Source organism: Eimeria acervulina, genomic scaffold (genome assembly GCF_000499425.1).
Source record: "Eimeria acervulina Houghton genomic scaffold, Eah_scaff95, whole genome shotgun sequence".
Classification (NCBI taxonomy): domain Eukaryota; phylum Apicomplexa; class Conoidasida; order Eucoccidiorida; family Eimeriidae; genus Eimeria; species Eimeria acervulina.
Window position 1 is genome coordinate 1 of NW_013549506.1, and position 16,929 is coordinate 16,929.

At 46.2% G+C, this 16,929-nt stretch overlaps 3 protein-coding genes across 3 annotated transcripts; 1 reads left to right on the top strand and 2 right to left on the bottom strand.

Moving 5' to 3' along the window:
- Positions 1 to 1,684: 1,684 nt before the first annotated feature.
- EAH_00015630 (hypothetical protein, conserved) lies at positions 1,685 to 7,513 on the bottom strand (the record flags this gene model as incomplete). The annotated part of the gene is made up of 2 exons (XM_013394057.1): positions 1,685 to 3,147; positions 3,730 to 7,513. 2 exons carry the CDS (start codon positions 7,511 to 7,513, stop codon positions 1,685 to 1,687), a joined length of 5,247 nt encoding a protein of 1,748 aa, XP_013249511.1.
- Positions 7,514 to 8,421: 908 nt separating this feature from the next.
- EAH_00015640 (hypothetical protein, conserved) lies at positions 8,422 to 8,967 on the top strand (the record flags this gene model as incomplete). Its single annotated transcript, XM_013394058.1, has 1 exon — positions 8,422 to 8,967. One exon carries the CDS (start codon positions 8,422 to 8,424, stop codon positions 8,965 to 8,967), a length of 546 nt encoding a protein of 181 aa, XP_013249512.1.
- A 415-nt stretch (positions 8,968 to 9,382) lies between these two features.
- Positions 9,383 to 15,537, bottom strand: EAH_00015650 (hypothetical protein, conserved; the record flags this gene model as incomplete). The annotated part of the gene is made up of 7 exons (XM_013394059.1): positions 9,383 to 9,676; positions 9,790 to 10,830; positions 10,995 to 11,548; positions 11,890 to 12,750; positions 13,106 to 14,021; positions 14,280 to 14,489; positions 15,097 to 15,537. 7 exons carry the CDS (start codon positions 15,535 to 15,537, stop codon positions 9,383 to 9,385), a joined length of 4,317 nt encoding a protein of 1,438 aa, XP_013249513.1.
- Between the last annotated feature and the right edge of the window lie 1,392 nt (positions 15,538 to 16,929).

The following is a 16,929-nucleotide window of genomic DNA, read 5'->3' on the forward strand; positions in this document are numbered from 1 at the left end:
CGGATGTATATATAAGGCTATATTTGTATATATTTATACATATACATGCATGTACATATATATATATATAATGACTGTGAATGAAATGCTAAATATGTATGCACAGCTAGGTGTGACGATACGTGTAGATACAGCCGCCAATTATCAAACGGCTTCGTCTCTGCTGCATATCTCCTAAAAGAGAGAAGAGACAGCTACAGCAGCAAGAGCAGCAAGCAAAGAAGTTTGTTTAAATAACTTCTGTTATGCAAACAAAGCAAAGAAATATATCGTTTAAGCGGCAATAAAAAGAAATAAAAGCGAAAAGGAGAGGAAGGACAAACTGGAAAACAAATGAAGAGGCAAAGGCGGCAGGCACAGCGATCGCTGCTGCGGCCGTTGCCGCTGCTGCCTCTGCTGCTGCTGCAGCTGCTACAGATGCTGGTATTGCTGCTGCTGCTGCGGTTAACTTCTGCTGCCTCTGCTGCTGCTACTGCAGCTGCTGCTACTGCTGCTGCAGCTGCTGCTGTTGCTGCTGCAGCTCCAGCTGGTGCTGCTGTTGCTGCTGCTGTGCACGCTGTCTCTCGATGCACTGGGCTGTATTTATTTATTTTCATTTATTTTTAAATTATAATGTTTATTTGTTGTACTTCTCCCCTTAACGGGAGTCAACAAAAACCCAAAAAGCCGCTGCCCAGAAAGGCTTCTTCGATGTCCTGGAGACAAAATAAATAAATAAATAACGCAATAATACTTTCTATGGAGTTATTATATAGCATACAATACTATTGTACATTTTACTAAGTTATTTTATATTGCACAATACTATTATACATTTTACTAAGTTGTTTTATGCTACACAATACTATTATACATTTTACTAAGTCATTTTGTATTATGCAATACTATTATGCATTATACTAAGTTATATTGCATTCTATATTGTACGTTATTAAATATATTTCACAGAGGTATTATAATACTACGATGCAAAATCTATATAATGTCCCTGTAATTATTGTACAGGGTTATTATGCATTATACAATTTATTATTATTCCTTATAGAATATCATTATGCGTTTTACAATACTAATTTATAGCATACAAAGTCAATATTACAATGTTATTATACCTTATTGAATATTACTGCGCCTTATGCAATATTATGCTGCCTTATACAATATTATTGCAATTAAATATTATTTGCTATATTACATTATGGCGCTGTATACAACATCAATATTATATTTGTAACAATAGTATTATGCATTAAACAATATTGTAATGCAGACAATATTATCATACCTCTTGCAGCATTATAATAAAGTCTATCTATAGATTATACCGTACTATTATTATACACTGCACAATTTTCTTATACCTTATTACTGTAAAGTATACAGTGTTAACATTATAGTACCCTATACAATATTATTATGCATTATAAAATAGTATTATACTTTATAGATTATTATGTATTATTATTCAAGATGAAAAACTACACATACATATATGTATATATATATATATATATGCATATATATATATATATATATATATATACATATATGCAATATTATTACGTACTAAGAAAGGCACTCTACAATACTATGATGCATTATAAAAAAGCATTATCATACTGTGTACAATGATACTATATATTACACAAACGGTTCCTCCCCTACAGGACATTATTAAACATCACTAAAAAGGATATATTTTTTGTAGTTGCTTATTTACCTCAAATCCCTGCAGAAGTTCGGTCATCTCCTCTAAAGGGCCAACAGAAGAATTGAAGAAAAACTCCATATCTTCTTCTCTTGCTTGTTCTTCTCTTTGTTGTTTCTGCATTTGATGCTGCTCTTGCTGCTTGTTTTGATTTTGTTTCTGTTCTTCTCTCTGTTGCATTTGTTGTTGTACTTGTTTCTGTATTTGTTTATTTCTGTTTATTCTCTGGGGTTTCTCTCTTTTCGTTTTTTGTTCGTTTCCTGTCTTTGGTTGGATTTTCCAAATTTCCACTTCATTAATGCCATTTGCTTCATTTTCTCCGATTGCATCAAACCACTTTATCTCCTTTTCGTCTTCTTCTCCTTCGTGTTCTTTTTTTACTTGTTCTTTTTCTTCGTGTTCTTGTTCTTCTCGTTCTTTTTCTTCTTTTTCCTTTTCTTCTTGTTCTTTTTCTTGTTCTTCTTCGTCGTCTTGTTTTCGTTCTTTTTGTTTGGCTTCGCTTTTGTTTTTATCTTCTTTTTTTTCTGCATATCGTGCTGAGTCTTTTTCTTGGTTTTTCTCCTTCAATTCTGTGCGTTCATTGTTTGCAGTTTTGTCTTCTTTCTTGTCGTTTCGTTTGTATGATCGTTCGCGATAATCCTCCTCCTTCCCCTTTTCCCCTCTTTCGTCTTCTTGTTCTTTTTGTTCCGTTTCTTGTTTTCCTTCCTTTCCTTCCTTTTCTTCTTTTCCCTCCTTTTTTGCCGTTTCTTTCCTTCCTTGGTGTTCTTGTTTTTCTTCTCTTTCTTCCTTTTCTTCCTTTTTTTCTTTTTCTTCTGTTGCTTCCTCTTCTTCCTCTTTTTTCCTTTCTTCTGTTTCTTCTTTTTCTCCTTTCAGTTCCTTTGCTTCTTCTCCTTCCTCCGCTTCTTCCCGCACTTCTCCGTCTTCTCCTTGTTCTTCTCGTTCGTCGTGTTCTTCTTGTTGTCGTTGCTCTTGCTGTTGTTCTTCTTCTTCGTCTCGTTCTTCTTGCTGTTCGTGTCCGTCTTGTTCTTCTTCCTCTCCTTCTTCTTCTGCTGCTGCTGCTTCTTCTACTCCTTCTTCTTCTTCGTTTTCCTCCTCGCCTTCGCTTTCTCTCCGCTGTTGTTGTTTTTCCCGTTGTTGTTGTTGTTGTTGTTGTTGTTGTTGTTGTTGTTGTTGTTGTCGTTGTCGTCGCTGTTGTTGTTCTCGCTCTTGTTCTTGTTGTTCCTGTTCTTGTTCTTCTCCTTCTTCTTCTCCTTCTTCTCCGTCTTCTTCGTCTTCTCCTTCTTCTCCTTTTTCTTTTTCTTCTTCATCCCTTTCTCCTCTGCAAGGCCACTCTTGGTGTGCCTCCATCAACACTTTCACTGCCTCTTCAAGCATCCAAAAGGCTTCACTCGGTCTAAGGCAGCAGCTGAACGTTTCCGTTGGGTATAAACAAAGAGGGGCTGCAAAGTAAAAAAAAGGAAAAACAAAACAAAAACCAAACCAGTGTATTTAGTGCTTCTAATGCAGAGGCTACTAAAACGACAGCAGCATGTAAATAAACTATATGCCCGTTCTGCGTTTACTACGCAGAACACGACGAATAAGACAAGGGAGGAAATGCTCTTCCTTCACTTCACTGCTAGTTCCTCGGTTGTTGTAATGAACAAAAAGAAGACTGAGGGAGGTGTATAAATATTTATATATACATATAGACATGGATATATTGTGTATGTATATTAGGCATTTTGTGGGTATTACTACACATGCGATATAATGCATCTTACGTATTACATATGGTAACTGCTACAGAGACAGAAGAACGGGAGACAGAGGGACTCGCAGAGACAGCGCAGCAAACAAACCAAGCAGAGAATATAATTTCGAACCACGAGACAGCTGGATAGGGATATCCGCCTCTGTCTGTTTTTGTTTGTCTCTTGTAAGCCACCCTTCTTCTTTCATATGCCTCTGCTAAGAAACGAAAATACAAAAAACCAACAGAACGAAGAAAGACGCAAATAATATAGTGAGTTTTCTCTTACAGATGGGCGAGAAGGCATCGTCCTGTAGGTTCATTCTGAGCTCTCTATTTCCTTCTCTCTCTTTGTCGTTTTCTATATATTCTTGTTCTTTTGTTTTGCCTTTGTCTTCGGTTTCGTCGGTGTGCCTATATTCGCCTTTGTACTGCGATGCACGTTTATCTCTCCTTATCTCTTTGTACTCTTCATTGTTTTCGTTAGCTTTGTTTTCTCTGCCTGCGTCTTCTTCCTTTCCTTTCTCTTTCTCGTATTTGTCTCCAACTGAACTGTCTATACAGCAGCAGTCTCCCCCTGTTCTGTGACTCCAGAGCCAGCAGCCTCTTTCAATTTGCCGTAGATCCAAATTTTCGTAGAGAAGTTCCTTCTGGAGTTTCTTCTCCTGATATTCTGCGCCCAATGTTGCCGCTAACAGACTGACAAGACGAGGCAGCCCTCTGCCCTGCTGCTCTTGCTGATGAGGCTGATGCAACTGTTGCTGCTGTTGTGGTTGCCGCTGTTGATGCTGTTGCTGTTGCTGTTGCTGTTCCTGCTGCTGTTGTTGCTGTTCCTGTTGATGCTTCAGTGGATGCTGTGGATGTTGCTTGTGCTGTTGTTGGTGCTGTTGCTGCTGTTGTTGCTCCTGCGTGCGCTGCTGATCTCCTGTAGGCTGAACACTTTTCACGGTTTCGTTTAGCACTAGTGATTTGCTGTAATTGGCGTTGTATTGATGATGCGGCTGCAAGCCAAATGTCCCAGGTCCCAGCCCGCTGCTGAAGCAGCTGCTGTCTTCGTTTTCTGATATTGCTATGAGCGGGTTTCTTGCAAATGACTCCAACGCCCTCAAGACAGCAGACAGGTAGTTGGAGAGATGAAACGGAGAGGGGAAAGCCGAAGGGGAAGAAGACAAAGAGCACGAGGCCGAAGAAGAAGAGGAAGAAGAAGAAGAGAAAGAACAAGAAGAAGACGAAACACCAGACAAAGAAGCAGGCGAACACGGATGCAAACCCAAAATGTCCTCCCCCTTCAGGAGTTCTCTGATCTTCATTTCAATTGCATGCATTTGCTGTTCGTTAAGAAAATTCAAACAGGCAGCGGCAGGGCCTGAGGCAGGCGAAGAAGCAGAAGAGGACGAAGAAGAAGCGGAGGAAGAAGAAGAAGCGGAAGAAGAAGAAGAAGAAGCAGAAGCAACACGAGTCTTATTAGCTTCTCCTTCCTGCTGACAAAGATGCTGTTGTCTGCTGGAAAGCCACAACGAGCTAAATGGCAGCAAATCATCACTTGAAAGCCGGCAATCCAACTGCAGTCCTTTGTTCAGCCCTCCTGCGTCTTCTGCTATTAGCAGTTCTTCTTCTAAACGACTTAAATCGCTGTCTATAAACAAAGAACTGCAAACCGAAGAACCAACGCCAATACCCCCACCAAAATCCAACACGTCCTCCGCTGTCCCATTGCACTCTAAACTGCTACTGCTGCTACTGCTGCTGTTGCCGCTGCCGCTGCTGCTGTTGCTGCTGCCGCTGCTGGCTTTCCGCTGCGAGGGAAGAAGAGCTGAGCAAGCTGCTCCAGCGCCATTGCGGGCGGCAGCAGCTGTTTGCATGCAGGGACGCAAACGGGGCCCTGCGGGTTCCTCTCCTTTCCTGCTGAGGCAACCTCGCGCCGCAGCAGCAGCAGCAGCTGCTGCTGCTGCTGCTGTTGCTGCTGCTGCCGGAATCTTAAGCACGCCCCGAGGCGGACAACGCTCTAGCAAAGGCCCGAGACCCAAACTGTACATAGGGAAAGAAGGCACGCGGTATGAACGCCTTAAAGCCAGCCGTTGCAGCAACCCCTGCCAGATGCCGCCCCCACTCCGCCCATACGTCGGGGCCGCTGCTAGAGAAAGAGAAGGAAACGGACCAGCAGGCGCAGCAGCAGGCGTAGCAGCAGCACCAGCAACAGCAGCGACAGAAGCAGCAGCAGGCCGGTCTATGTCTGACGCAGCAAACGTTTCTCTTGAGAAAAAATTATCTGCTGCAGAAGCTTGGCCCCCAATCCCTTCAGGGCAATTGCAGTGCATCTCCAACCAAATGTCGGAGTCGGAAACAGGCGCTATGGAGCCCTCTAGCAAAGGGTCACACCGTCTGCTGCTGCTGCTGCTGTTGCTGCTGCTGCTCTTTAGGCCTCTTCTCTCGGAAAGGGAGGGGGCTGCTATCGGCTGAAAACCTTCAAGGCAGCCGTCACCTGAGTCCAATTCCCCTGAAGCAACGATGTCTTCCGCCAACTCCTCACTGTACGTGACAGTACACTCCAGCGTGCCCAGAGATGTTGCAAGTGAAAGAAATGTGCACTTTTTCTTCCTTTCTTTGTTTCGCTGGGCAAGGCTGCTCCGGCCATCATTTCCTCCGCCTGAAGAGCAGCAACTGAAGCTGCAACTGCTGCAGCTGCTGCCGCTGCATCCCGAGCAAGGAACAGGAAGAGAACCCTCTTCACCTCTCGGAAGCTCAGCCCCATGCCGCCGACACTTTCGCGCATAGCTGCTGTTGGTGTTGCGGATGGACCGCCGTGAGGGGTAGTGGAGGGCCTCGGTGTTGCTGCAAGTTGGCTCTGCTACTGCTGTTGCTGCTGCTGCCTCCTGCGTACACGAGTAGGAACTCAAGGGGGCAGCAGTTGGTGGCTCGGGGAGGACTGTACATGAATACGACTGGTGCTGAGAGGAACTCCCTGCAGCACAAGAGCGTGCGATGCTGCGCAGCGGAGGAGAAGAATTTAAGCTCTCCTCTGGTGGGAACCAGCTTGGGTTTCCTGCCGCTACACCTCCAAAGCTTTCATCAGGAGATCGACACACCAAGGAGTCTTCTAAATCCGATCTGTAAGAAACCAAAGGCGTCCAGGGAGTAGCAGAGTGGCTCCGCCGATGCCGCACGTGGGAGTCTCCCCCCCGCCAACGAGCGAAGATGTGCGTCTCCACGTACATCTGCTGAGCTTCTCTGCGCTTTGCTTTTCCGGTGTTCGCAAGAGCCAGGAGAGCTGAATGCGCCGGAAGGAAATGCAGAGTCGCCAGCAAACCCTTCAAAGCTGTGCACAACTTTCTCTGCTCGAACTTTGCGTGACGATCAGATGTGACCGACGGGTGGAAATTCAGAATCCACTCTTCTAGGTTGAGATGACTATGGCTCTCTCTTGTTGAAGAATGAAGAGCAAGCAACGGCAACACTTTCCCTTGCGTTTCGGGATAAATACTGATACCATGCAGAAACGATGTGAGGGAATTATGCTCGAGAAAATGGCACTCAGTCGACGCTCTATTCGAGTCCGTTTCGTTCAAGTCGCTCTCACTGGATTTCGCACCGTTGGCCCTCAACGACGAAGAACCGCTCCTGGAGTACCCTTGGTTAGAAGGACGAACCACTGGCACAAGTAAGTAAACGACAACGCGAAGCTGCCAAGAATGATGCAGACTGAACTTTGGATCGCAGAGCAGAGCGGCCCTCAGACTCTCAATTTGAGGAATCTCAATGCGAAAGTGTCGGGCAGACTCAGGAATGAAGTCCACCGAGTAAAGGCAAGCTCTCCTGTTTTGTCTACTACTGTTCTTATAAGAAGTAGCAACATTTCGTGAGCCGTCATTTGGTGGATGTATATCCCGCACGGAACGGTCATTGCAGCGGAAGGGCAATGGCAACTCATCGGAGACGTGTGTTGGCCGAAGAAGATTTACAGGCTTACAAGAGGGGGAGCCAATATGTGGGAACAACCGGTGAGCTACAATTGCCTCCAGAGATGCAATAACCCACTCAGTCACGTAGTATTCTAGGTGCCTCGCCGGTATCATCTCGCGGCTCCGCTCCCACAAATGCCCGAACCAAACGGGCCCCTCTATATGAAAGTAAGGACTTGTATCCAGCCAAATTGCTGGTAATTGTTTGCTTATTGAAGGGCATAGGAAAGGAACACACAGGATTGTGTGCGAAGCTGCATGCAGTGAGGCATGGTAGCGCTAAGGGCTGGGCACGCCTGCCCGCTTTGCCCGCATATGCATTCTTCTAACGTAGGCCTAAGCTGCTTGAAGGCGAATATAAATGAATATTGAAGCAAGGTTGAAGGATTTCAGGGGAAGCTAGCCCACCAACTTTGCAAACTAATAATTGCTGTCGTACCATGTAGACCACTGGACCATTTGGCATTACATCTCATGTCCAACAGGATAAACAACCTTCCTCGAGAAGACTGAGTTTACTATGTAAGTATACCGAATATTCGCTTTACATAACCTTTGTGTTCTGCAGGGTTAATGGCTCATCGGTCTCGAATCACACCAACGTAGTGTTAGAAGCCATCGGACGGCAAGGCGTAACAATTGGAAGATGGCATTATTGCACTGCAACTACAACATCAAAACTCCGTTCATGACTATCAAAATGCAGCACATCCTAGCACATCCAAAGAAAAATTTCGGAAGGTCGCGCTGGCCATGCGTACGCCAAGCTGCTGCTTGTGCGCCCCGCTTGCCCAGGTGTCAAGACAGCGGGTAGGCGAGACGGTAGTCTGGTAGGTCACAATCCGATCCAGACATTAAACAACTCGGAAGGCTAATCTAGAATAGGCATCTTCAAAGCATTATAAGCATTATATATACAAGTAAGCTGTTTAGCTCAAACAAATGTTTTGTTCAAATAAACTAATTCACTTCGTTTCAGATAAGGCTTCCGCACCGTCACCAACTCCCACAAGATCTCGAAGATGTTGGACGCTTCAAGGAACACAATGGACAAGATCACTTCTCAGAATCCTCAACAAATAATGGAGGGCCTGTCGGACTTGGCGAGCAAATCGCGGAGCGAATTATCCGCGCGTTTCACGGCGTTACAAGCGACGATGGAGTCGTATTCCAAAGTTGACATCACGAATCACGTGGTATCCCACATGGTCGACAGCGTCCGACCCGCGAATCTGGCGGAATCCTTTAGCGAAGGAAGCAACAGTCTGCAGGAGACGGTTTCTGGATACACGAAGTCGGTCAAGGACATGATGCCCCCTATGGACCGGATTTACGAACTCATCGCGTCCACATTTGACGTGTCCGCGAAGATGGATCAGCTCAAAGCCATACGCATTCAAGACATTTCCCCGGGAAAAACAATACAAGACCTCACAGAGTTCAGCGACCTCTCTGGAGCTTTCGAAACTCTGAGGCAGCGCGTCACATCTGTCCTGGAGCCGGTTGTTCATGCCGTCGCCTCCATGGATCTGACACAGAAGCTTACCGACTTCACACGGCGGTTCTAAACCAAGAGGATCCAATGGCACGCACTGACTTCTACGATGAGCCGCACACTGCATCCACTGATCTCCAAAGACTGCACAATTAGTTCGTTTGGTGGAAACGCCGCCAACTCAGCTCACACGGTTGAAGCAAGCAGCAGAAGCAACCGCTGTCGCAAGGCTTTAGCCTTCGATGGTATCCACCCGTCTCTTTCGACGGTAGAAAAAACTTGGGCAAAGCGAAACCCACACCCTTTGTCACCGAGCCACATGAAGCATGTGTCCGTATTAGTTCATTCTGAGTCATAGAGCAACCCACAATTCTAATACCCACCGCAAGTTGTGCATAGGAAGCTAACGCAGCATTGTCATAGCTCGAAGCGTGTAACAGCAATGTCTATGGCATCAAGTATATTGCGACTGGCTACCCAAGCCTTCGTCATGGGCACAATTGCTCCGTGTAGGACACGAGCGCCCCAACGATCAAGTTGAACGCCCCCAGGCCGCCTTGTTCGCAATGAATAGGAAAAACACTACCAGGGACCACGGAGTAGTACATCATGCCATGGCCGATGCCACTGCATAATGAATCTACCAATTCCGGCGGGAAGCCGTGGAAGGGAATGTTTCTTTTGCCGCCAACAGACATATCCAGTGGTTTGAGCCTTTCCTCTACTCCTGTAGTGGATGCATAGTGCATCAGAATGTATGGTGTGAATCCATTCCTAATTGCCTGTAAAACGCACCACACAAAATACAACTTAAATTTCCGGCAGATCCTCCTCGAGCAGCCGACTTTGCACCCTACCTTGTGTGCAAAAAGTACAAGGAAGGGGTAATCCTCACATTTTGTGCAACAATCACTGAAAAAGGCTGATCATGATGCTGCGAGAAGTCGTTAACTGACTCGGAACGCCAGCTCCAAACTCCACGGATAACTGCCTCCAGCCGTTGTTTCAAGTACAGTTTGTATTCAGTCTGCATATCGGCATGCATGTCGCAAAGTTGTTTGCGCCCAGCCAGAGCTTTAGATGTCTTAGATATATGAGCAGTGTCCCGGTTCGACTGGCTACCGTCTTGAACCATTTGGCAGGTAGTGGCTTTCGAATGCCGAGAAACGGCACTACAAGAGTCTGCCAGTATGCGCGCCTGCGACTTGAATCCTTGGTTTTCGTTGTTGTGCGAGGGTGCCTCAGAAGGCTGGAAAATGGCGCCAGATCTACCATTACCCGAATGCTTCCATGCACGGCTGGCGGTGAAAGCAGCTCCACCTCTAACAACATGCCCCTTTTCATGAGAAGGCTCGCTCAAGCTATCCGGTAATAGAAGGTTTTTGCACTTGATGGCCTCTGCTCGTTCGTCTGCGTATTTCGGGTGATGCACAGGAGGGCAGCTTCCTTGAGCAGCTACAGATAAGGCAGTATCACGGTGGGCAGCGAAGGGTCCTACGCAAAGCGCTGAGGATGGTATGAGCTCACACGTGGACTGGTAAGCGAGTCCAGTACTGCTGGAATCCTGCCACTTTCGGTGTGGTCTCGACAAACGCGATACAGCAGGGCACAATGCCCTCCCAGGCGGTACAACACTAGCATCTGCAGTGTTGGGTCCAGATATTACTTGCCAATGCCTTTTGAAATCGCCGCAAGAAGCCGCATTGTGCGTGCAACTGATTTCTTGAGGCGGTGCGTACGGTATACGACGCAAAGGCGGAGGCGGTGGCTGATTAACTGGGCAAGGCGGTGCGTATGGCATATGGAAAAGCGGCGGTGGGGAGTGCAAAGGCTGCTGATAAATAGCACCATGGCTCAGTCCACCCTCTCCAAATGAAGCAAACAGCGACCCATTTCCGTTTTGCAGCCCCCCCATCCTCATCTGAGCTGCGTGAGTCTGATCATTCAAAAATAAAGACAAGCAATAACAGACGACAGGGGATGCGCAAAAACGATGGCGGGTCATTGCCAACAAAGAGTCCCATGAGAGGAAACTACCTGACTGAGTGGACCTGAAGGGCTTCCTGTGTTCTTCGAAAACGAACTATATTTCATGCTGACCTGGTGTCCATAGCTTTGCTCTGTCCACGGCTGCACTTTGTACCCCGAGCACTGGAGGTCACCCCTCCCAATGTTGTGCGCCTTTAACCGAGAGCTCCCATTGCAGAATGGGTTGAAATCAGAGGCTGTGGCTGTCTGCCCAGCCTGAAGAATTTCTGTACCTTCTAATCTCCTCCTGTGGTGACCATCATACGACTGAACAGAAGGCGGCACGGGCTTCAGACTGGCGAACTCCGCATCAGTTTTGTCGGACCTGGTATTCTGTCTCCTTTTCAAATATGAAATATTTGAAGTCTTCCCAACTCCATGGCTGTCCCACTCTCGTATTTCGTGGGGTTCATCTCCTCCTCGCAGTTGAAGGATCTCTACCATGTTTCCCTGCCTGCTGCATTGCTCCCCCTTTGGACAGTCTGCAGGCTCTCCTCTGACCGGGTGCACCTCGTCATTACATGAAATAATATTATTTTCGCCACAAGGAGCGGATGGTGCTACTGAGGAAGACGGAAGATTATTTTTCGAATGAGACACTGTGCATTCCTCGGCAACCTCCCTCTCTGAGACTCGAACAACGGAAGCCACAGCACTGTGGTGTCTCACTTAAACAATTTAACGAGACCGGTAGGGACCGTAGAAATTATGCACAGAATCAAACAAAAAATCAGTCGAGAAGAATACAACAACGACAATTGAAACATCGCCCAAAACCACAAACAACAAATACAACAGCACTCATCACAAGCCACGAGCAACTTCGTTTAGTTTAAGCCTGTACCGGCCGTTTCCTTATTCTGCAATTATTTTGTTATTCTGGCTATCTGCACATTTATGCCTGAACCAACTTCAACCTCTACACTAGCAAACCCCATTTCTAGCCATCGCATAATCAAAGGCCCACCACGGGTGACAGCAGTAGCTGCCGATACAAGTTCTGCATCTTCAACAGCTGCTGCTCCTCCTGAAGAGGGGGGAGCTGACAAGCGTTGAGGCCGTCGAGGGGCAGGTTCGAAGAGGATCGGGGGAATGAGTCTCTTCCTGATAAGCGTCGTTGCGTCTCCTCGTCCGTCCTTGTGGTTATCATCTCCACAGGAAGCCAATGGCAACCGCCGAGCCTCCTGCAGGTCGTTTACTGTTTGGCTGGAGTTGTCTGTGGCTTGCGTCGATGCCTCTACAAACTGTTCGGGGAGACCGAGAGGAGTTGGAGCTGATGATGTCGGAGACCGACAGGTGTTGTTGCTGCTGACGTTGTTGTTGTTGCTGGTGTTGTTGCTGCTGCCGTTGTTTTTGTTGTTGCTCTTGTTGTTTTTACTGCTGCTGTTGCTGTTGCTGCCGTTGTTGCTCTTGTCCTTCTTGCTGTTTGCTTGTCTTTCGAAGCCCTCATGCGGCCGGTCTGACTCCGGTGCTGTGTTTAAGTCTGCCGTTGCAGCATCTGCGATGCCTTTCAGACAGAGAGCAAGTTCCTTCTCTGTCTGTATGCGCATGTGAAACACCTCCAGCAGACAACCCAAAAACAACACAACGCCCTCCTCCCCAGCAGACGCACTCACAGGCAAACGGCTCTCCTCACCCACTCGAACAAACACCGGCCACATCCGCTGAAACTCCACCGTCGCTATCTGCTCGCACTCATCTCCACTACCACCACCACCAGCAGGAGCAGCAGCATCAGCACTAAAAAAGGGAGAAGAAGAAGGAGAGTTATCTTCGCCAGGAGGCACAGGTGCGCACTCGCGGGCCTGTCGCTCATCTTTAGGTTCATCTGCATGCAAACAACGGCAAAGAAAGGAAAGAAGAAAACACCGGCTCGAAGTGCAAGAGACAGCCACTTCCCTCTTCTATTGCCGCTACGGCTTAGCTGTAATACACATGCACCCATATGCACAGTGCAGGTGTAAAACTACTGTGTATTTCCTACAAATGAAATAGCAAGAGAAACAACCGCCAGGGATCAACACGATTCTGTTTGGAACGAATGGGAAATATCAAATGCAAGGAGGGCAACCAGCCGACTGAAGAATATTCCTTGGAAAACGTAAACCCTAAACCCTAAACCCTAAACCCTCAAGCTGTTGAATAGCCAGTCAAAGCGTTTATCAGCTGTCTGCCAAGCTCACCAGTGGCTGCAGAAGCATCTCCTCCTCCCTCTGTTTGGAGAGTGTTGTTTCGTTTGTTTCTCCTGAGAGGTGGAGATGAAATGTCTATGTGGGTGCATGCAGGCATTATGCGTAGCAGCTGTGGAGATACACTCCGAACAAACCGAATGCAACTGACGTTACCGTCCACTTCCCACTGTCTCTTCTCATCTTCGTGGTCGTTTGCTGGTCTCTTTCTTTGCGTGTTGTCTCCTTGGTTCTTCGTTGTCTTCTCCTTGTCGTGTGAATCAACCTCCCCTTTTGTCTGCTGCTCCTCTGTACCCCCGCTTCCCCGCTGCAGCTCGTAGTTCTCTTCCAGCAGCGCGTGAAGCGACGGCGGCGGCAGCAGCAGCTGCTGCTGCTGCTGTTCACTGCTGTCGCGTTTATCTTCCTCATTTGTGCGTATTTCTCTTTCGTTTGTTTGCATGGCGTTTGCGGTGTTTGTTTGGTCTGTGCACGTCAGCCACTTTAATCTCTCCCATTCTTCCCAGCACAAATTCACCTTCAACGACTTAAATAAATCAACCCAGTCAAACGGCCGCCCCCACCCCTTTTTCTTTTTTGCTCTCTTTTTGCTTATAATAAACTCTTCATTCTTCTTCTTTGCTCCCTTAAACGCCTCGCTGCATGCAGTAGCAGCACAAGAAACATCGTTGTCGTTGTTGCTGTTGGTATTGCCGTTGTTGTCGTTGGTGTGGCCTCGTTTCCTCTTTCTTTCACCTCCAGATGCTCTCCCCCCCTGTCTTCCTGTCTCGGCAGGCATCTCCTCTCCCTCCATTTCTCTTTCTGCTTCTTCTAAACCCAAAGCTCGAGGGCGGATGCAGCCGCACCCGTGATAACCCCAACACAAACCCTTCTTCTTACGCCAATTCTTCACACGCCGAGAAGCCCAGTACTCCTGAACCACAACTCCATATATATATATATATATATATATATATTATGTATATGCGTTTACACTACAATAATAGTTTCATTATATTGAGCACGGGCGCTCTATGAGTCCTATATGTACATATATGTACATATGCATACATATATGCATATATATATATATATATATATATATATTGTCCACAGCTATGGTCACACGACAACCGAAAACAACCCAAAAAAGTATATCTCTTGTTATACTTCTTGCGCTGTATATTTCTACCTTTCTTGCTGTATGAAAGACATGTTGAAGAAGGTCAGTCTCGGGCCCACAGAAGAGGCCATCAGAGCATTCGCTGCAGAATCTCCAGAAATCTTTTCCAGCGCAGTTAGAAGACTCTGCCTTTATACCTCCCGCTATATTCACGCCCCAATGCAACTGAGACGAATTCTGAACCACCATGTCCCCCATGCACTGAGCACCCGCGTACACCTGAGGCATCCAGCATAGCCGGAAAGAGAAATACACATATCAGGAGGTAATGACACGCAACCAGTAGCGAATGGAAGCGCAGGGGACAGAGCAGCAACAGCAGAAGAGAAGCGTAGAAGAAAGAGGAAGAGAAGATAACAACTCCAACAAAACCTGCAAAAAATGAAGCAGCTGGAGCCGATAGATTAACAAGCCGTAGTTACTAGATAGATGCGCCTTCACCATACATATTCTACATATATATATATATATTGAATAAGTATTTATATAGTAAAACGCCTATGGTGTATCAATGTATGCATCCGTATGGATGCATCCAGCACTGTGTAATATATATGTATTACACAGTGCTGGATGCATACATTGATACACCATAGGCGTTTTTCGATATAAGTATTTATTCAATATATATGTATATATAATTTACGGTTTATACACTGCGTAGTACGGCATGCGAATGTTATACGTATTCTTAACAGTACACCGCATACACACATTAGAGGTTTCATACTAAATGAATATCATAGATATTATACTATATCGCACACAATATTAAACATTAAATATACTGATTATATACATTTATATAGTATTTGACACGGCTCACTTCCAAGTCGTTGAACAAATGCATCAATGTTGGGGGGTAAGGCCAGAATGCCTTATGATTGGCTAAGCAGACTTTTTCTCTTGTGTGTCCTGCAAGGCTGCGTAGCACATCGGTGGGAATATGACAATTTAAATTTTTTCTTTGTTCTCCTGCTGCTGCTCGCAGCAGGTCTGTCAGGCGAGATAACAGCTTTCGAGATGAAGACCGTGGGGTTGTAAACCACAACTTGCAGCACAAATCCCCGGAGAACAAACTGTCAAAGTAGCTTTTCAAGTTTCCTCTGTGGCTGGAAGGGAAATCTGAATCAACACAAACACCTGCAGCTGCTACAGGAGAAGCAACTGTTGAGGCCCCCTCTCTGTTCTTCTGCCCACAGGCCGCTGTGTCGGTACTGTGATTGCAGGGAGCGGAAGCTGCTGAAGAAGAAGGCAGAGCGGACATTGTCTGTAATGAAGATAACTAGCAAAACAAGAAGAAGGAAGCTTGGTGGCTTCTTTCTATTTCTTCTCGGCAACAGCGTATGTTGTCTGCATGCTGTCAGCTGCTGCATTCAGCTTGTTGTTTCTTGCTGCCTTTCCTGCATTCAAAAGAGGAACTTCACCCATGGTTTCCTCTTCAATCCCCTCAGATATTCAACTCGTAAGCTCCCCATACACTCCGACGGTTGCTCTCTGCATCATTCAATTGGCTTCCCTCTAGCCAGCTGCTCGTGAACATCAAAAGCGCGCGCTGCTTTATGAATGGCTATGTCTTGTTTAGGTTAATTCTCTTCCAGCGACTGAATAGAAAATTAAAACAATTGAAAGACCAGAGGATACAGGGGACGAAGATACGATGACAAGCGATTGAACGATTGGCGGAGAGGTCCGGCGGCGAGCGCAGGGCGAAGACGCTTAGATAAACGCAGCAAAGCCACCTAAGAGGGGATTAGAGGCATCAAATGTATAACAATGAACTATTAATGATTGTAATTCTTGTTTTATCTTCAATTCACAAAAAGAAACAGCAAGGAATAACTGGTTCGGTAGCCTTCTTGTCCGCCCGTCTCCGACGCCCGATGGCCCCTCTTTGGTTGCCTTCCTGAGATTAATCCATATACCTGAATAAATAATTAAATATTCGCATGAACAACTAATCAAAAAAAGATATTTTTAATCTTTTCTGGGCCTTGAAACAAACAATGCGGTCGGTGATCACTGCCCGTTCCGGTTGCCTCGATGGAACGGACCGTGAACTAGGCAGAAAAATGCAAATGACGGCTCCTTCTTTTCCCTTTTCTTATAAATTACCTCATTATGACAATACAATGTATATTAATACTCATGCCTCATCACTCACCACGTTATTAGCAGCAGAGCCAATCATAGCAGTTCAACCGGTGGACACTAACACTGTTGTGCACGTTAAGCTTGTTAGGCACGTGCTTGTGTCTCGCAGGCTAGTTACAGCAATGCTTAAGTAAAATCGCACCCATATATCTGCATAATTAAGTATAATCTTTATACATTATCGAATTATTTCTCTCTTGAATTCAGTTAGCATTAAAGGAACTGCTTGCACTTCCTCTCAGAGCCGAAGTGGCGTCGCCTGCCGCTATTATGGCCGCTCCTGCTGTGCACTCTTCCTGTCCAGTGCATCACTTTAACATTGTACTAAAGCTTACTTCTCTACTTTTTAATTGTGTTCCCATTGGCAAACAGGTTTATTGTAACGCTCTGCACTACAATTTCCCCCCCTGTCTGCAGCAATTCGCCTGGCCCTCCGCAGCCCACTCAATTCCACTCGTTGCTCTCTGCGCTTTTACGTGATATACCTTCTTCTGTTCTGGTACGG